This window comes from Meriones unguiculatus, chromosome 16 (assembly GCF_030254825.1).
Source record: "Meriones unguiculatus strain TT.TT164.6M chromosome 16, Bangor_MerUng_6.1, whole genome shotgun sequence".
NCBI classification, from domain to species: Eukaryota; Metazoa; Chordata; class Mammalia; order Rodentia; family Muridae; genus Meriones; species Meriones unguiculatus.
Genome location: NC_083363.1, coordinates 1828562 through 1847322, shown reverse-complemented (window position 1 = coordinate 1847322; position 18761 = coordinate 1828562). Strand labels below are relative to the sequence as shown.

General features: G+C 55.4%; 3 protein-coding genes across 5 annotated transcripts; 2 read left to right on the top strand and 1 right to left on the bottom strand.

Moving 5' to 3' along the window:
• Positions 1-20: 20 nt before the first annotated feature.
• Positions 21-3461, top strand: Ly6g6c (lymphocyte antigen 6 family member G6C). The gene is made up of 3 exons (XM_021655840.2): positions 21-955; positions 2431-2541; positions 2844-3461. Exons 1-3 carry the CDS (start codon positions 901-903, stop codon positions 3056-3058), a joined length of 381 nt encoding a protein of 126 aa, XP_021511515.1. The 5' UTR covers positions 21-900; the 3' UTR covers positions 3059-3461.
• A 1195-nt stretch (positions 3462-4656) lies between these two features.
• Ly6g6f (lymphocyte antigen 6 family member G6F) lies at positions 4657-17525 on the bottom strand. 3 transcript variants are annotated; one of them, XM_060369044.1, is made up of 6 exons: positions 17393-17525; positions 15327-15656; positions 14987-15250; positions 13501-13656; positions 7055-7177; positions 4657-5050 (listed from the first exon to the last, which is right to left on the bottom strand). In XM_060369044.1, the coding sequence occupies exons 1-6, from the start codon at positions 17451-17453 to the stop codon at positions 4851-4853; spliced, it is 1134 nt and encodes a 377-aa protein (XP_060225027.1). In that variant the 5' UTR covers positions 17454-17525; the 3' UTR covers positions 4657-4850. The 3 variants fall into 3 exon arrangements, with proteins under 3 accessions (XP_060225027.1, XP_021511524.1, XP_060225026.1); XM_060369043.1 differs by lacking the exons at positions 4657-5050; positions 7055-7177 and adding exons at positions 12932-13136; positions 13280-13346; XM_021655849.2 differs by lacking the exons at positions 13501-13656; positions 14987-15250; positions 15327-15656; positions 17393-17525 and adding an exon at positions 7270-7324.
• On the top strand, positions 9395-11370 carry LOC110560144 (lymphocyte antigen 6G6e-like). The gene is made up of 3 exons (XM_021655912.2): positions 9395-9841; positions 10447-10572; positions 10680-11370. The coding sequence occupies exons 1-3, from the start codon at positions 9781-9783 to the stop codon at positions 10901-10903; spliced, it is 411 nt and encodes a 136-aa protein (XP_021511587.1). The 5' UTR covers positions 9395-9780; the 3' UTR covers positions 10904-11370.
• Positions 17526-18761: the final 1236 nt, after the last annotated feature.

The following is an 18761-nucleotide window of genomic DNA, read 5'->3' as shown; positions in this document are numbered from 1 at the left end:
CATAGATCCCCTACCACAGACTCTGAAGCTCGGCTCCTTTGAGTTCAAATCCTGACTTTGCCACACAGTAGCTGGGTGATGGGAGCAAGCCGCTTAACCTGAGCCCATTCCCTCTTCGGGAGAATGGAGATAAAAGCACGTGAGAGCCAAATAAACACAGCATGCCTGAAACCGTGGGTGCTCAACGCATCCTTGTTACCTCCGCTTTTACCTTAGCTCTCACCTCACCTCTGGGTGCCCACGGTGCTCCTCCCAGAGCCAGGCCCAGTGGGGTGAGAGCTCCCCAAGAACCACCCTGTAGCCCTCCAGGACACACAGCCTCAGCCCCACTTCTATGACGTCACAGAAACCCTCCGTGATGCCACAAACCTTCACCCTGTGGCTTCGCAGCACCTGGAGGATGGGATGGGGAGTGAGCCCACATTAACTCAGCCCGCTCCATTGTTCCATCGATTTTGGCCTCCCCCTCCCCACTCCCAGGCACCCAGAGTTGGTGATCCACCCAGGACTACATCACACTGTTCATTTCCTAGGAACCAGCCGATGCCCACACTGCGGCTGTTTGAGTCACAGAGGCTTTTCTGATGCCCCCTCAGGGCACTGGGGCCCTCGGCTGGGGGTCCGGAAACCAAGATCCAAAATGGAGTTCCTCACTAACAACGCTACCCTCTCCCGTCTCCCTCTCCCGTCTCCCCTCCCTACCCAGGCCTGGAGAGACCCTTCCCTCCTCTGGGCTTTTTCTCCAGTCAGCTGGGTGTAACCCGGGAGGGAGGTGGCACCCGGGAGGAGCCAGGGGGATTATAAATCCTGAGGAGAACAGGCTCACCTCCAGAGCGGGATCCCTGAGGCTGCTGCCAGCTGCTGGGGCTGCGGACACTGGGGACACTGGGGACCCTCACCATGAGCCGCCTGTTGCTGATCACCTTGTCAGCCCTGCTCTGCTGCTGCGTCTCAGGTGAGTGCCGGCAGCCCCACCCCACTCCTCCCCACACTGAGGGTCCCCAGTCCTCTCCACGCTGCCAGCTTAGTCTCTCCAGTGCCTCAGAGGTCTGCCTGTGATGGGCTCCCTGATCCATTTTTCTTTTCCTTTCTTTCCCTACCCCTCTCATCCCTTCCTTCCTTTACTTGTTTCTTTTGCCTTCTTCCTTCCTTCCTTCCTTCTCTCTCTCTCTCTCTCTCTCTCTCTCTCTCTCTCTCTCTCTTTCTTTCTTCTTTTTGGAAGTCTCATGGAGCCAAAGTTGGCTTTGAACCCCTGGTCCTCCTGCCTCCTGAGTGCTGACATTACACACCTATCACACCTGGGCTCTTTGCCCATCATTAAGGACCCGGTATCCTTTGCCATTTTTCTTCATCCCATATCCCCCTGGCCCAGTTTTCTTAGCTCCATGGCACTATGTCCCGTATGTCCCCTTCCTGGACACTCTGACATCCAGCTCTCTGCCCCGCTAGTCCCAGCATGCAGTTCCCCAGGATCTAGCACACCTGCCTTCACTCACCTGCTGCTCTGGCTGAGCGTCCACTTAGAGGATCCCATCCCGCCTCTCCCCTCTCAGAGAGGTGCTCAGCAGTGGTGCTTCCTGGCGAGACCCTGCTCTCCTTCCTCAGTTATACACACCTGTGCCCTACCAGGGACACACAGCCTTCTGTGTGGTCCCAGCGGCCATACAGCCTCCAGGAATCAGAAAGTTACCCTGAGCTCTCTAGAGAGGAAATGGCGGAACACCTACCCTAAAGTGAGATGGGGTTCCTGGAGGCAGGCTAGGCTCCTCCACCCTCGGCAGACCGTTCTTTTACGGAACTTTGCATGCTCAAATCTGGAGTTAACCAACACAGGAATCCTGGCGTGCCACCTGCTGCAAACACCCTCTCCACTTCGTTAGATGCTGAGACAGCCCAGTGGTGCGTCTCCCAGGTGTCGCCCCTTCTTCCGTAGACTGGGGGCTACAACAGTAGTCAGAGTGCTCACTCAGGACCGGCTCCTCCCAAGCTCTTGGCCGAGAGCCACTCAGCTGCTGAAGCTGGGCACAGGTGGCTTCCTCACAGTCTGTTCCCTGCCCGCCCTGAAGGCAATGCCAACGCCCACACTTCTGAATGTCTTCTCGCTGCTTCGTCTCATCCTCTCCCCTAAGCTCTACTGTGTCCCCAGCGTCTCCCCACAGCACGTCCTGAGCCCCGTGTTTTTGTTGGTTTCTTTGACTCATCCCAAACAGGCTGGGGTGGAGGAAGGTATTTAGAAAGGTATTCAGGTTTCCACACAGAACAGGTACCTCCACCCATCGCCCACGCCCCGGGACTTTCTTTGCATCGCTCACCTGCTCTTCTCCGTGAACAAAGCAGGCGGGAGGCGCTGGCCGCTCACTGGCACTTCTCCATCCTCATCCCTACCTCAGCTCGCCCTCCATGACTCACCCTGACCTGTTGTCTCCCCAGCTGACATTCGATGCCACTCCTGCTACAAGGTCCCTGTGCTGGGCTGTGTGGACCGCCAGTCCTGCCGCCTGGAGCCAGGCCACAAATGCCTGACCACAAATGTGTACCTCGGTAAGGTCCCCTTCCCTGGGAGGAGGGTGGGACCAGGACATCCAGGGCCAGAACAGAGGCTTACAGCAGGGAGACAGTTATGGGCCAGGCGCTGCCCTGTGTCTGCTGTGTCAGCGAGTGCTGCGACAGCCCCCCGACGCGGGTGCTGGGCCACAAGCAGGGCTGTGGCGCGCTCAGGGAGGACGACGACTGAACAGAAGAAAGAGGGACAGGGCCAAGCAGCTCTGGGAAGAAGAGTGGCCGAGGGCTCAGGCAAGCCGGTGCCCACCCCTGACCCTTTCTCTGTTGGCTCCTCCCTCTAGGGAAGATGTGGGTGTTCTCTAACCTGCGCTGTGGCACACCGGAGGAACCTTGCCGGGAGGCCTTCAACCAGACCAACCACAAGCTAGGCCTGAACTACAACACCACCTGCTGTGAGAAGGACAACTGCAACAGCCCGGCGCCGAGGCCAATGCCTGCCCTGGCTCTCATCTCCCTCACCTCCTTGGCTGGCCTTGGCCTCTGGCTGTTGCACTGAGACTCACCCCACGCTGCCCTCCTCCCATCCACGCAGCCTGACCTTTCCTCCTATGTCCTCAGAGCTGCGGCTTTCCAGAGCGTTCTCCCCTTTTCTGAAGATCATTTCCCAAGTTCTGTCCCATTTACTTCATGGGACTGTGCATGGAGTGGTCCTCCTAGCCACCCTCCATTCCCTCAGCCGGCCCCTCCAGTTCCCCCCAAGTCCTTCCCCATTTCCTTCTAAACCACTCTACCTCCTCCACTGGCCACCGACAGGGCTCCCTACTTGGATGCACGCCGCTGTGCCTCTGGGATCTCCATCTGGAACTGTCTTGACCCCAAAAGGACCGGCTGACCTCACTGCGTGGGGTTCATTCACCAAGCCCTCTGCTCCTCTCTTTCCATCTTGGAAAATAAATGTCAGTGTCTAATAAATTATGTGTGTTATTGTCAGGAGATACAAACGCTATTCTGGGCCCGGCGGCTTTCCTCTGCAATCTCAGCAATTGCGAGGAGGAGGCCAAAGATCAGGAGTTCAAGACCACCCTCGGGCTACATAGCAAGTCTGAGGACGGCATGGACCACATAAGGTCCTGTCTCGAAAAGATAGGGGCTGAGCTGGTGCACACCTTTAATCCCAGCACTCGGGAGGCAGAGGCAGGTGGGTCTCTGGGTTCAAAGCCAGCCTGGTCTACAAAGAGAGTTCCAGGACAGACAGGGCTGTTACACAGAGAAACCCTGTCTCAAAGCAAAGCAGAAAAGAAAGACAAAAGAGAAAAAAGGGGCCCTATGCTCCTTAATCCTAGCACTTGGGAGGTAACTCTAAGAGGTTGAGGAGGAGAAGAAAGGAAAAGGAGGAGGAGTTTCCATCTCCACGGAAACTTCACCTCACAGCCGCACCCTGGCCCTTACCAAAGAGGTCTCGGGGCGTTTCCCTGAGATGCGGGGCTGGCCAAATGGAAGCGCAGGTTTTTCAAGCCTTTGTCACTTCTCACATCCGAGGAGGCACACTGGCACGAGTGTGTGGAAAAACAACCCTTCTCCCAGATTCAGACTTCTCCCTGCCGAGAAGCAGGCGCAGCCTCGCTCCAGGCGCCCAGAAAGGGGAGGCGAGCTCTGTACCCACAGGGAGCTGGCTCTTGCTTCCACCTCTAACTGGGTTAGAGCAGCTTTCCTTTCTCAGTTCGAAACAGTCCTATCGGGAGCCGAGTCGAGAAGTGCAGAAAACGAGCCAGACAGTGGACTCATGGAACCCTGATAACCCTCCCCTCAACCTCCCCCTCACTGGCCGTCCTTGGGAAGGAAGGCTCTCCCTGGCAGCAGGTTCCAGGAGCCACTGAGGACAGCGTCTCCATGCCTAAGGACTGCTGCTAGGCCTGATAATGGGCTGTTAGCTGAGTCAGAAGTCAGATAACACACATATTATCCCTTCAGCCTCCTTCCCAACAGAAGATACATAGAAGCAGGAAGCAGTAATGCATGCCTTTGGGAGGCAGAGGCAGAAGGATCTCTGTGTTCGAGGCCAGCCTGGTCTACGCAGTGAGTTCCAGGACAGCCAGGGCTACACAGAGAAACCTTGTCTCAAAAAAACCCAAACAGCCGAGCTGTGGTGGCGCTTGCCTTTAATCTCATCGCCCTGTCTCAAAAAACAAAAACAAACAACTAACTAAACATGGACTTTTACAGTCAGCTCTAGAATAGTCCGTAAGTTTTAATGGCACACGGTGGAGGGCCTGTCTTCTCTGGGTTGTTCAGTCGCTCACTCCTGCGAAGCCTCAGTGCCTTCCCTTCCGTCAGCCCCACTGTCCGCTCTACAGCCCCAGCAAGAGCCAGGCCAGGGTGGTGACAGCTGCCGCCACGATGCAGAAAGGGGTCGCAGGGCTGGCCACGGCGCTGCTGCTGCACACGTCTCCGAAGCAGCACTTTGTGTGCGTGGTGACGGTGACATCTCCCACCGGCTCCACGCCCACTTGATGGGTGGCCACACAGGCCGGGCGCTGCTGGCTCAGGGCTGAAAGAACGACACTGGGGTGTTGAACTTGCCGTCCACGAGAGAAGAGGTGCAATTTCCAGGGACTCAAAGGGATACCACCCCCTCCAAAAGTACAAAACAGACAGACAGACAGACAGGCACCTCCCCTGAAACAAAGGGATTGGAGCCAACATGCTGCCCTAGGCAGCGATGCCGTGATGTCTCAGGAGCCCAGGCCATTCCTGCCTCAGCCTCAACGAGGGGACAGTGCAGCTAAATGCAAAAGGGACAACCTGGCAAAATAACCAGCACCGTGAAGTAAGTAAAACTAAAGTTGGGCGTAGTGGGGCATGCCTGTAACACAGCCACTCAGGAGGCTGAGGCAGGAGTTCAAGGACAGTCTGTTCAACACACTGAGTTAAAGGCTGCTCTGGGCTATGCATCGAGACCCTGTCCCAACAAGACACCAAACAGAGCTGGGACTGTAGCTCACTTAGTAAAATGCTTGCCTCGTGTGCAAAAGGCACGGATTCGACCTTCAGTACCAAAATAAATAGGACGTGGTCATGCCCACCATGTGGAGAAAGGATCATAAGGGCACAGTCATCCCTGGAGCCATAGCAAGTTTGAGGCCAGCCTGGGACATGTGAGACCCTGTGTTAAAAATAAGTTAAAATATATATACATACATATACATATATAAAGCTGGGAAGCTAGCCCAATGGTTCCGAATGCTTGCTGCCTTCCAGAGAACCCGAGTTCTCACATCAGGCTCACAAACACGGTAACTCTAGCTCCAGAAACTGTACACTCTGCGGAGGGCACCTACGCACGTGTCATACACTCAGACATACACACGCACACACACACACACACATTCATATATACATGCTGCATACACATATGCATCCATGCACGCTCCTACATAAAAATAGACGTTTCCAGAATAATAGTAAATCGCGGCTGAGGAGACGGCTCCGTGGTTCGGAGCTCTCAGCACTCCTCCACGAGACTTGGTTCAACCCCCAGCACCCACTTGGTGGCTCACAATCACCCATAATTCCAGGTCCAGAGGCTGTTACCCCTCTTCTGACCTCTGCAGGCAGCAGGCACACCTGAGGCACACAAACTTGCATACAAGAGAATACTCATGCACATAAAACAAATTTTAAAATCTACAGAAAGAAAAAATCATTTTAAGCAAAGCATGGTGACTCATACCTGCCTTTAATCTCAGCACTCAGGACGTAGAAGTAGATCTTTGTGAGTTCAAGTCCAGCCTGGGCTATATAGTGAGTTCCAGGCCAGCCAAGACTACACAGTAAGATCCTGTTTCAAGCCAACCAACCAGCCAACCAACCAACCAACCAACCAACCAACCAACCAGCCAACCAGCCAACCAGCCAACCAGCCAACCAGCCAACCAACCAGCCAACCAACCAGCCAACCAACCAACCAGCCAACCAGCCAACCAACCAGCCAACCAACCAGCCAACCAGCCAACCAACCAACCAACCAGCCAACCAGCCAACCAACCAGCCAACCATATCAGCCAAAAATACAAACCAAAGAAAACAGATAAAATAAATAAATACATGAAGTCAGTGGGCTATCTGCTCCGATCGTGGAGCGAGCGAGCATCCCACCGAACCTAAGTCTAGGCAGTTAGTGTGGCGCTGTCCTTTTCCGGTCTTGGTCATGACCCTGGCACCTTAGCCTCTGTAGAAATTGGGCACAAACGGGAACTCTGTGCGTTTCTTTCGTCATGTTCCTGCCAAACCAAACGGTTTAACGTTTTGGCTCCGGGTCTTCTTCGGTCTTGGGAGACAGCTTCTTCCCTAGGAAGGGCCTATGCGGTTCCTCTAGAAAAGGAGGGAAGCGGGAGCCTGCGGAGTGTGCGCCGCTCAAGGCACAGCGCCAGGACGCAGCGGGGCTAGACGGCTCTGCTGCAACAGTGGTACCATCTGCCCAGAGCCGGCCGAGCCGGGAAGGGTGGAAGCCGGCGGGTTAGAAAGGGGGCTGGCTGAAAGCGGGCGGACTCACGTTGCTTGGCTTGTCCCGGGCTGGGTTGAGGTTTGCAGCGCTCGCCCTCGGGGCAGGTGATCACCGTCTGCTGGCAGGAGCTGCTGGGGCCTCCACCGAGGTCATGGCACCGCGTCCGGTGTCCTGGCAGAAAAGAAGAGGTGCGGACCGGCCCTTAGAGGGGTCCTGGCGCAGCGAAGGGCGGCCTGTGCCAGAGCGGAAGAGCCTGTCCTTACCCAGAGCGGCCCCTAGCAGGGCGCTGAGCAGGATCCAGACCAGCTGGGGGCTCATCTCGTGTGCTTGAGCCAGGCGCTCCTCTCCCTCCCGCCCACCCCCTCCCAGGCTGTGCTCTGCCAGCCTTATATCCCCCTTGCCTTGAGCTTTATAGGGCAATAAAAAGCGAGGAAAGAGTCTCCCTGGGAAGGCAGCAGGGCCCCAATGGGGCCAGGGAGGGGCCCCCGGGGGTGACTCTGAGCGTCCTCTGAAGCCCCAAACTCCCCCATTCCCAGCAGCGGCTCCAGCACAGTGGCCCCAAGAACCTCCGGGGGACCCTAAGTCCCTCCAGAAGCCCCCCAAGGGTCTTCCTGTTCCAGTTCTGCACCTGAGGGTTCTCCTTCACCCATACTCCAGATGGAATGCAGAAGTAGGTTATGAAAACCCAGACACCTCTGATTACAACCAGCAGGAATGGAATCTCGGAAATGAGAGCGCAGTCCTCTCTGTGCCCCTGGGTGGTAATTATTCCTTTCACAAAACTGCATCTTCCTAACATATGATAAGGTTTTTTTTATTTGTTAAATGAATCAAACTAGACCAAGCTATTTATTTCGCTAGCTGATGTTGTTTCTGAGACAAGGCTGTCTTTGACCCTCCTGCCTCAGCGTCTCATGCTGGGACTACATGACTCACCATGCCTGGCTTCAATATCATTTTTAAATGTCCTGATTATTGTTTTGAATTATATATATTTATTGTGCATGCGTGTGTGTGTGTGTGTGTGTGTGTGTGGTTGATGAGGCAGTCTTACACATAGCCTAGGCTGGCCTGTTTGCTCAGCACGTAGTCCAGGCTGGCCCCAAATTTATGGCAACCCTGCCATCTCCACCCCATGGGTGCTGGGATTATAGACATGAGCAGCACAACTGGCTTCCTTTAAAGATTTATTTTATGTGAATGATGCTTTGCCTACATGTAGCGTGCCTCACAGGCGAGCCTGGCACCAGAATGCGTTCCCTGGAGCTGGAGTTACAAATGGTTGTGAGACACCATGTGGGTGCTGGGAATCGAACCTGCGTCCTCTGCAAGAGCAACAAGTGCTCTGAACTACTGAGCTATCTCCAGCCCCCTTAATTTCTTTAAATGTTTGGGTTGTTTTGGTTTGGGTTTTTGTTTTCATTTTTAAATTTAGGGCTGGAGAAGTAGGTAACAGCGGATTCGAACACTTGCTTCTTTCAGAGCAGCCTCTTCCCGGTGCCCACGGTGGACGGCAGCAACCACCATTCCACGGGATCCGGCGTCCGGCCTCTGGGCTCCTGCACTCACAAGCATGTATCCACGCGGACACACACACGCACACGTATACATAATTAAAAATAGAAAGTCTTTGTGGTAGCCCAGGCACAGAGGCAGGAGGATCTTTGTGAGCCTGAGGCCAACCTGATTTACTGATTTACACAGTAACTTCCAGGCCAGCCACAAAAAAAAAAAGAAAAGAAAAGAAAAGCGCCCCTAAATGAGTTAATAAAATGCATTATTTGTGTGTCTTCATGAGCGCAGGTGAACAGATGCCGTCCCGCACGTGTGGCGGCCAGGCTACGGCTCTGGGCAGTTGGTGTGTGTTGGAGCCAGGGCTTAAACTCAGGCCCTGCACTTACACAGCAGACACCTTTACCTACGCAATGGTCTCACCAGCCCGGTTTAATTTTTGATATGCTAAATGTTGATGGGATTCATCTGCAGAACAGACCTGTGGGGTCGTCAGGCTGAGATGCCCACCGACCGCCCTCTTCCTGGGCTGCCCTCGGGCTGGAGAACCCCCCAGACTCTCTGTCCCCACCCAATCTCTTCATCCCTAACCTTCCTTAATGCCAGCCCTTCTCCCGGAAACCTGACCAATCTCCAGCTTCTTCTCAGAGGAAGGACAGACATCCTTTCAGCCTAGCTCCTGATTAATTCTTTCCGGCAACATAGTAAAACCAGGAGGGATAATTATGGGGTAGCATGGTGAAGCTTTGGGGGGGGGAAATCAAAGGGATGTGAGCTGGGTGGGGCAGGCCCCCCCACAGCTGGACTTTGTGGGTGGGGTGGGGTGTGGGAATGGGGGGGGTGGGCTTTGTTGATACCACGGTCAAACAGAATTCTAACATCTAGGGCAGGGAAGGGGTCAGAGTGGAACCTTGAGAGGCAAGCTGAGCTCTGAGGGGATAGACGAAAACAAAGAGAAAGGAGAACAGCTTGAGCTGGAGGGAGGGAGGAGAGCAGGAGAGAAGGCGCCAGACACAGCTCCAGAGAGGCAGACGGCTGAGTTAGCAAACACTGAGAAAACAGCAAGAAGACCCTCAAGGCAAGCGGGCCAGGAGCTAGAGGCTCAGGTGTAGGAAAGGGGTGTTGCATCAGGCGGGCGAATGTCTCACTTCTCCACACCCCAGATTCTCCTGCTTGCTCTGTTTGTTTGCTGGTTCCTCCTTGTCTTGACTAGGTGTGCTCTGGCAGGTCATACTCTCTCTGACGGCTGAGCTGGTCCCACCATGGGCCCGTCCAGCGCCTTCCTCGTCTTCCTCGGCATTCTGTTCTTCTCAGGGGTGCCGGGTAAGGGTAGGCTGGGGAATCCACAAGGGCAGAGGGCTGGGGCAGGGGCTTGTGTCAGGGCTGGGATAGAGAATGGGAAGGGAGCTGGCGGAGGTGAAGAGAGAGGGAGAGATTTTAGGACATTGGGAGCCTGAGGCAGGAGGATCTGGACTCCCAGGCCAGCCTGCACTATGTAAAAGTCTGTCTCAAAAGGCCGGGGGGGGGGATTTGAAAATACCTGTCTGTTCTACCCTTGCCTCTCACATGTGGCTCTGTGCTGAGTGCCGCGGTCAATGACAGCTCCTGCCTCCTCCTCTGTCTCTGGCACCACGTAGCTAACTTTTGCATCTCCCCTTCCTGCTCACGTCTGGCTTTTTGCACCAGTCTCTGCTGGCTTGTTTCTCTTGGCCTCTGTTCCTGTCTGTCTCTCCTGATCACTGCATCCGTCTCCCTTCTGCCTGATTCTTTGCCGGCATGCCCTCTTCCTCCTTCACCATTGTATCTCCCTGTCTGCTTTTGTTTGAGGCCCTGCTCTCCCTCCTCTGTGGCTCAGCCCTCTGTGTGCCCCAGAAGTCTGGGCTTTGCCTCTTACCTTCTCCCTGACTTGCTCTCGGCTGACCCAACAGGTCTCGCCACTTCCCCAGACAGAGGGCACCTCCACTGTTACACCTGCAGCTTTGCCAAGCCCTGCTACCCTGTCCCCAAGGAGTGTCAGGAAGATGAGGTGTGTGGTATCAGTGTTGGCACCTTGGGTATGTACCATCTCTGCTCCGATGTAGCCCTTCTTGGGGTGGCTCCTCGTCTCTCTTCTCTGCCATTCCTGCCACCCCAACCTCAGCATCCCTCCTTTGTCCCACAGACGGAAGTGAGGAGGTCATCGAAAGGAAAGGCTGCCTCCCAAGGGCCCAGTGCCCTCTGCTGGGCCGTGCTACCTACTGGTCGCAGGCCTATACTCTTCGGCACCGGTGCTGTGAGCAGGATCTATGCAACACCGCAGCCTCCCAGCCACTCCCAAGCCTCCCTCTAGCCGCCCTGCTACTCCTGGCAGCCTTCTTCGGCTGGGGGGTACAGATCTTCCTGTAGCCTGTGAGTCCAGGACGGTTAGCCCAGGACTCTGAGTCACCGAGGACTCGGAAACACCTGCACAGAGACTTCTGAGACATGCTCAAGGGTGCGGCTTTGTGTGAAAACCCTCAGCCATCGAACCCGACCCCTCCACAGACCTGATGGCTACCGCTGGAGTTCTGCTTCCTGCAGGCCTGTGTCGGGAGCCTCGCCTCATAAGAAAGCCCTGCTGTCTTTCCTCTAGATGTCCCAGGTCAGCTGCCCTGACTGAGCCCAGGCAAAGGGACGGAAGTGGTGCTGGGGCTGCTGGGGGGTAGAGCACTTTGAGGAAAGATGTAACTTGGTACCCCAGGGTCTCGAGAACGGAGTACAGTTAATAAAAGGGCTAATGGGTAGAGATGTAGCCCAGTGATAGAGTGCTTGCCTGCCATACCCAAGGCCTTGGGTTCAATCCCCTGCACCACCCCAAAATAAATAAATACTATGTAAGCATAGTAAGAGTGCTGTCTGCGAGGCCGGTAATTCTGCAGTCACGCGTTGGGGGCTGAAACACGCAGGGGCGCGCCTTAAGAATGAACTCTAGAGGGCAGAAGAGGCGGCTCCTTGGGTCCCACATGTGCTGTGTAAGCGGAAGGACCCGGTCTCCTCCCGTGGCAGCGCCACTCAAAAAGCTGGCATGGGGCTGGCGAGGTGGCTCAGTGACTAAGGCTGTCCTTGCAGAGGACCCGAGGTTCAATTCCCTGCACCCACGTGGTGGTTCATGCCATCCGCAATTGCAGTCCCCGGGAGCCCACGCCCTTCTCCAGCCTCCCAGGGCTCTGCACACAGCATGGTGTGCAGACAGACATGCAGGCAGAACGCCAGCACGAGCAAAGATTTAAAGATAAAGAGCTGCGCAGAGCCACACGGGGTGTTGTGACCCCACTGCCATTGGGGGTCAGAGGGACCAAAGCCGGGAAGATCTGTGGGGCTTGCTGGCCACCAGCCCAGCTCCGGGTTTACTGAGGGACCCTTTCCCAAAGCACAGGATACAGAGGGATAGAGCAGGAAGTCTGATGCCTTCCACACACACTCTGGTGTGAGCACATGTACGCTTGTATGTGTTCAACACACACACACACACACACACACACACACACACACACACGAACAAACTGTCCCTGAACGGCGCCCCCTGCCCAGCCACCATCTGCGTAGCTGTCTCCTCTTTCCTGCTCAGGCTGCTGCAGCATGAAGGATGCAGGCAAGGGTTCCAGGAAAGCTGCTCTCTCTATTGACAGCCAAGCTTGAGCCAAGAGTCAAAAGGAGAACCTGGCAGGGCCTCGTGTGAGGGCGTGGCCCGGAGCCCAGCTCGCTCCTGGAGGCCAGGGTCCAGCTGCTTTGCTTCTGGAGCATTGGTGTACTCTTCCGCTTCACTGGCCCAGGCGGCCCTCTGTTCAGACAGCCTGGAAGTACTCACTCCCCTGGGACCTATCTGTCAGCTATTGTAAATGCTTCCTCTGCCCAGGGAGAGAGACAGCATGGGACCCATGGGTGCAAGGGGCAGAGCTCTCAGGGAGGCAGGCGTGATAAGCTGCTCCAGCCGATAGAGGCCAGCAGAGGAGCCTGTGTGCCCAGGATAAGGAGAGCGCCCCTGTGGGGCTGCCAACAGGCATTTCTCCTTGGGCGCCATCCCTCCTCTTCCATCTGAGGAAGTCTGGGGCCTGATTAAAGGTCTTGTTCCCTCTCAACTTCTCTCTGTGAGAACACAGGGCGGGGAGGTCCGGCTGCACTTGGAGGCCTGTTGAAGTCTTCTCCGTTCCCCACTTCTGCCCTTCAGGGCTTCCATTCTCCCCACTCAGCGTCTGAGTCGGCTCCTCTCTTCCTTGTTCCTCCCCCACACGCAGCCTCAGCCTCTCAGACAGGCACCCCACCACTCCTCTGGGCTTCCCTGTCCCTCCTGCCATCAGGGACTCCAGACCCCACAAAACTTCTCACTCCGAGTCACTCCTCTCCCGGCTGCTGCTTCAAGACAGGAGACCACACCATTTTTGTAGGTTTCATCGTTTCATAGAACGATGTTACTCCCTTCCTTTTGCCACCTCTGGCCCCTCCAGCATGGCGGCTGCTGGAAGCCAAGAGGACAGAGAGCCATGCCCTCAGCCCCGCCCCTTTGCCAAGATTTTCAGGGACATCCTCAGGTGCCAGGGTCACAGGTCGGGCTTTCGGAAGCAGATGTCTCCAAGATCACCTGGTCTTGTGGGTGGGTGGGCTGTAGGGTTTACAAAGCAAAAGGCTGTGTCAGAGCCACTGCACCTCCTCAGGAACCAGGGCCCCGTCGGCAATCCAGCCGTTTCCAGGCGCCGACCTCCCATGCTCAGGCCTTCCGGGGCCTGAGCCTCCGACCCACCTTACCTAAGGCGGGCCGAGTGGGTGTTCTCGTAGATCTGGACTTCAGGTTTGAAGTGAAGAACCGGGGGCTCTGCGGAGAAGAAGCCATGCGACGCATAGACACTATGTCCCCAGACGGTTCAGGGGCGTGGTCCTTGCCACCCCTCCCCGAGGGCAGGCAGAGGCCAGAAGTGAACCCAACCCTTTGCCTCACACCCAGGGGCCCTGGCTGGGAAAAGACCCACCTCTGTCCTGAGACCCCCGGGCCCTCCGCCTCCAGAGCACAGCGCTGAGGGCTATGATGGCGACGCCTTGGCCTCCTGTGAACAACAGCACCAGGATCCAGGACACATCCCAGCTCGGGAGAGAGGCACAGGCAGCGGGAGGAGGTTCTGTGGAAGCTTCCATGACAGCAGAGCCAGAACGATAGGCAGGGCCCGCAACGCAAATATGCCACACACGTGAAAACGGAAGGAAGACAAGAAAAAGAAGGCTCTACAGTTTCCCTTCTTCCTTCCCTATCCCCCGCCACTCACGTATTCATTCTCTCGGAAACAATGGCCATTTTGCTCCTCTCTCTGACTTAAAATGGGTTATTCTCCATCTAGGGGCACCGTTCTCTGTATAAGGCCTTTTATTTTGTATAGCAGTTATACATTCTGCTCCGTCTTCCCTTTCAACAGGCCTTTATACTACGGTATCTGGGACCCCTTCTTCAGAAGGCAGCGCCCCAGCAACCCCTGCGTACTTCCTATCTGACATGGGAAAGTCCACAGAAAGAACAGCTTAGTGTGTTTCTTTCTTTTTCTTTGTTTTTGAGAAAAGGGTCTCACATAGTCCCGGCTGGCCTTGAACTCCTGACTCAGCCTCTTGAGTCCTGGGACTGCAGGTGTGTGTCACCATGCTTTGGCTCCTATACTGGCCTATTTCTTGTCTTTCTTTTTTTGGCCAGGGATGAGAGGGGAACGGAACCCCTCTGTACAGCCCTGGTTGGCTTAAATTTTGCTGTGTAGACCAGGCCGGCCACTAACTCTCAGACATTGACCGCCTCCGCCTCCTGAGAGCTCGGATTCTAGAATCTGGCCTATTTCTTCTGTTCTGATTATTTTCTTTTAGAAGAGGAGTCAACATGTAACCCAGGCTGGCTTTGAACTCACCAAATGGCCAAAGCTACCCTCAAACTTCTGATCCTCCTCCTGCCTCTCACGCCCTGCTTGGATCCGCCGATTTCTTTCTTGAGTGTGTGCATGCCTGTGTGTGTTCGTGTGGGCCGGTCGCCAGGGCTGGTGTTCCTCAGCAGAGGTCCTGACAAGGTCTCTCACTGGCCTTGGGGCTCATAGAGCAGGCCAGGCGGGTTGGCTGAGAGCCCCAGCGTCCATCTGTCCCCGTCCCCTTACTGTTGGGACTACAGGCACACATCACTGTGACTGAGTCTCCTGTGAGACTTCTGAGTTCAAACTTGGATTCCCATGTTTGTGTTGCAAGCAGTTTACTTAGCTGGTCTCTGTTTTCACAGCTAGTGAACCTTTGTCTAAAGAGGGGTACACCCTGCCGAAGCCGCCGGTCTCGGTTGGGTCTGTTCCTCCAGGATGTTGGTTTGTGAAAGATTTGGGTGAAGCCTTCCCCCATTGCAAAGTTACCCTCACGTTACTGGCTTGATTTGCCTCCCTCCCTAGCTCTGAGAGACGTGCTAGAGAGAATACCCCCTCTCCATTTCCTCCCTCCGTTTACCTGCCAGGCTAAAGCTCAGTCTCTTGTTCTGAGGCAGAAGGCAGCGGATGCTTCTCAGCCTCCGGGCCCTGGTTTCAGGAACGCCCTCTGCGGGACACACCAGGAGCAGGGCAGCCCCATCGCCCCAAAAGTACTGAGCGTGCCCTCTCACGGGATTCCTCCCCTCTAGCCAGGTCACGGAGTCCAGGCGCCTGGCGGGGACCACGGAGCACATGAGGGCAGAGCAGGAGGGGCCGTCTGGAGACGTCACAGAGAACTGGGCTCCTGGCAGGAGAGAAGGACCCTTCAGTCTCCCGTGTGGCCTTCCCGGGGTCCGGAGGGCTCTTCACACCCAGCTCACCTTTGAGCACCGAGACGTCGTACACCCTCCAGTTCTGGTACTTGTGGCTCTGATCCATCACTGTGCACCAGTACCGCCCGGCCTCTTCATCCCGGGACCCCTCCAGCAACAAGGAGTAGTTCCCGAGGACTTTGAACCTGGAATCGTTTTCGGGTTTCCTGAGGTCGGAGGCCGGCCTGTCTACTTGGACCTGAGCCACCAAGATGGTGGAGGAGCGTGCCGCGGGGCTCCGGAACCAGGTTAGGAGCTGGCCCCCGCGCAGGGCAGGCGGTGAAGGACAGGGCAGCTCCACCGAGTCCCCCGAGGCGACATAGATGGGCTGGATGCTGTCTGCGGAGAAGCGGTGGGGTCGGTCCAGAGCCGGCCATGCCTTCAGCGAGCCTTTGTCCTCTCTCCCGCCTACCGCCCCCCGCCCTCCCCCCCCCCCCCCACTGGTTTAACTGGAGAGCACGTTTATCGTTTATCAAGTGACTGCGAAGGAGGTAGGCTGGGGTAGGCTCACGCGGTCAAGTGTTCCCCGAGGTCTGGGGTTTCATACCCAGTCTCTCAAGGACTGGGAGTGTGGCTCAGGGTTCCAGGGCGCGCGCTTGCCTAGCGGGCTCGGGGCACTGGCTTTGGGCCCCAGCAGGGCGTAAATCCAGAAACGGACCCGTGCTGGCGCACACCTGTGCTCCCAGCACCCAGAGCGGGGATGATCAGAGGTCAGTGTCATCCCCAGCTGCGCTGGGACACTCGAGTCCCAGGAAGAGTGGGGGAGAGGAGGTGAAGAAGGGTGCAGAGGCTTTCCATCTTTCCTGGCCTGGGAGCCGCTCTGGGTCAGGACAGAAGAAGGGGGCTGCAACAGTTGGCGAAAGCCCTAACTTCTTCAAACACTTACTCACCTGCTTGTTTGTTTGCTTGTTTGTTTGTTGTTTTTCTAAAGGAAGCTAAGCCAGGTATGGCAGCACATACCTGGGTATGTGGGTAGCGCATCCTAGCGCTTGGGAAGCACCAGGCCAGCCAAGGCGATTACAAAGCAGTACAAACAAACAGAAATAAAATAAGCGGTGCTGTAAGAGGGTGTGGTGGCATTCACCTGTGATCACAGCATTCAGGAGGCAGAGGAAGGAGGAATGGCTGAGCTGAGAGTTCGAGACCAGCCTGGGCTACTGTGGCTTTCTCATTGATTCCACAAAACACCTGGCTAAAGCAAGGTTTTTGTTTGTTTGTTTGTCTTTGTTTTGTTTTGTTTTTGAGACTGGGTTCCACTGTGTAGCCCTGGTTGTCCTGGAACTTACTTTGTAGAGCAGGCTGGCCTCGAACTAAGAGATCTGCCTGCCTCTGTCCTCCTGGAAGTAAGATTTATTTTGGCTAATGGGCTTTGTCCTTCCCTGTTTTTATTTAGTCTCAGACCCCAGTGCACTGGGTGGTGCCGCCACATTCTTCCCTCCCCACTTAAAACTCTCTGGAAACCGGGCATGGTGGCACACGTCTTTAATCGCAGCACTCAGAAAGCAGGGGCAGCTGGATCTCTGAGAGTCTGAGGCCAGCCTGGTCTACAAAGTGAGTCCAGGACAGCCAGGGCTACACAGAGAAACCCTGTCTCGAGAAAACAAACAAACAACCCCAAAAAAGAAAAGAAAAGAAAACAACAACAACAGAACCTCTCTGGAAACGCCCTCATGGACAGGGCAATGTCCTAGAGGATGCACGAACGCAGCCACAAACTGACTGTGTAGCTGAGGATTACCTGGATGGCCCGATCTTGCTGCTGTCTGCTCCCAGGTTCTGGGGCTACAGGCATGGCACACCAGGCCAGGTTTCAAACCCTTGGCTGGAGATGAACCGAGAACTCTGTGTGTTCTAGGCAAGCACTCTGAGCTCCACCTCCAGACCCAATGTTCATCTTTTTAAAACATAGGAAACTGTATAGAACCTAGGCCCGAAGTACCTCGGGGTCCCCCAGGGCTAAGGGCACAGAGGGTTCAAACAAGGTACATGTGCCTGTCCAGGAGCGCTAAGAAGCAGCCGCCATGCCTCCCCCTGTCCACACAGCTGCAGAACCCCTCCACCCTCCTGGCCCTTACCTGCCCTGGCCTGGGGGTGCCCACAGAAGAACAGAAGCAGGAGGGCGAGCAGGACTGCCATGGGGAGAGCCTGCCAAGTTCCCTGCTCCAAAGGCCTGGTGTTTCCTGGGAGGAAGCACAGCACACAGATAAAGACCACATTCGCTGGGCTGGAGCCGCTCGGCCTCTGCAGGGACGGAGAATGTGGGGAGATAAAACTCAGTTGCCTGTCTGGGGGAAAGGGGACGTCCATCTCTCAGCTCCTGGAGTCAGGCCCTGGTGCAAGCTGCTCTAGTGTGGAGGGAATTCCAGATGTCTGCCTTTCCTCAGCCTAGATGCCTTCTGCAGCTTCTCGTCTCTCTCGAGATGTCGGCCATGGCTACTGACTCTCCTTCATGCCCAGCACAGAACTGTACACCTAGGCCCTAAATGAGCTCAAATGACTCTTCCCGTGGTTGCCTGGCATATCAGAGACCATTCCAGGAGGCCTGAGGAGCAGCAGAGCAGGGACCTGGATTATTCATGGATGCCCAAACTCTAGGCAGGGCTTTATAAACTTCTAATTGTGTGTAATGCATCATTTACTTAGTTAGTTGCCTTTTGTTCATTTGGCTTTTTGTTTTGTTTTGTTGAGGCAGGGTTTCAAGTTGTCCAGGTTGACTTTAAACCCACTGTATAGCTAAAGATGACACTGAATTCCTGACCATCCCCCTCCCAAGGTATGAGGTGACAGGCTTGTGTCACTCTGAACAGCTACTTACTCATTTCAAATATAGGGCAAGTTGTTTGCCACTGAGCTATAACCGCAGCCATGGCATTACTTTCTTTTGGGCTAGTGAGATGGCTCCCAGGGTAAAGGCCTTTGCCAACAGGCCTAACAATCTGAGCTCAGTCCTCAGGCTCCACAGGGTGGGAGGAAAGAACTGAACTATCCCAAGTTGTCCTCTGACTTTCACATACAATGTGCTGGCTAGTTTTTAAATTTCAACTTTACACATTAAGGCCCTGTGGGGAGAAAAGGAATCTTAATCCAGAAAATGCCTCCGTAGTTCTGACCAGCAGGCAGGTCCGAAGGGAATTTTCTTGGTTGATGATTGACGTAGGAGGGCTCTGCATCATGGAAGGTGCCATGGCTGGACCTGTTGTCCTGAATAGTACAAGAAAGAAGGCTATGTGCTTACTCAAGCCAGTGAGCAGCACTCCTCCATAGTCTCTGCAGGAGCCCCTGCCTCCAGGATCCTGCCCTACCTGAGTGCCCGCCTTGACTCCTTTCATTGATGGACTGTGATTCGGAAGCGGAAGATGAAACAAACCTTTTCCTCAAGTGCTTTCGGTCCTGGTGTTCCATCACAGCAGCAGACACTAACTAAGGCAGGCGTGCTTGCACACG

Bases quoted from the DNA above. Each gene is read 5' to 3' on its own strand.
- Ly6g6c (XM_021655840.2), top strand. From the start codon at position 901: ATGAGCCGCCTGTTGCTGATCACCTTGTCAGCCCTGCTCTGCTGCTGC. The intron at 956-2,430 runs GTGAGTGCCGGC...TTGTCTCCCCAG, and splicing joins GCTCTGCTGCTGCGTCTCAG to CTGACATTCGATGCCACTCC. The intron at 2,542-2,843 runs GTAAGGTCCCCT...TCCTCCCTCTAG, and splicing joins GACCACAAATGTGTACCTCG to GGAAGATGTGGGTGTTCTCT.
- LOC110560144 (XM_021655912.2), top strand. From the start codon at position 9,781: ATGGGCCCGTCCAGCGCCTTCCTCGTCTTCCTCGGCATTCTGTTCTTC. The intron at 9,842-10,446 runs GTAAGGGTAGGC...CTGACCCAACAG, and splicing joins GTTCTTCTCAGGGGTGCCGG to GTCTCGCCACTTCCCCAGAC. The intron at 10,573-10,679 runs GTATGTACCATC...TTTGTCCCACAG, and splicing joins TATCAGTGTTGGCACCTTGG to ACGGAAGTGAGGAGGTCATC.
- Ly6g6f (XM_060369044.1), bottom strand. From the start codon at position 17,453: ATGGCAGTCCTGCTCGCCCTCCTGCTTCTGTTCTTCTGTGGGCACCCC. The intron at 15,657-17,392 runs GTAAGGGCCAGG...GCTTCTCCGCAG, and splicing joins GCACCCCCAGGCCAGGGCAG to ACAGCATCCAGCCCATCTAT. The intron at 13,657-14,986 runs GTAAACGGAGGG...CTGTCATGGAAG, and splicing joins ACTGAGCTTTAGCCTGGCAG to CTTCCACAGAACCTCCTCCC.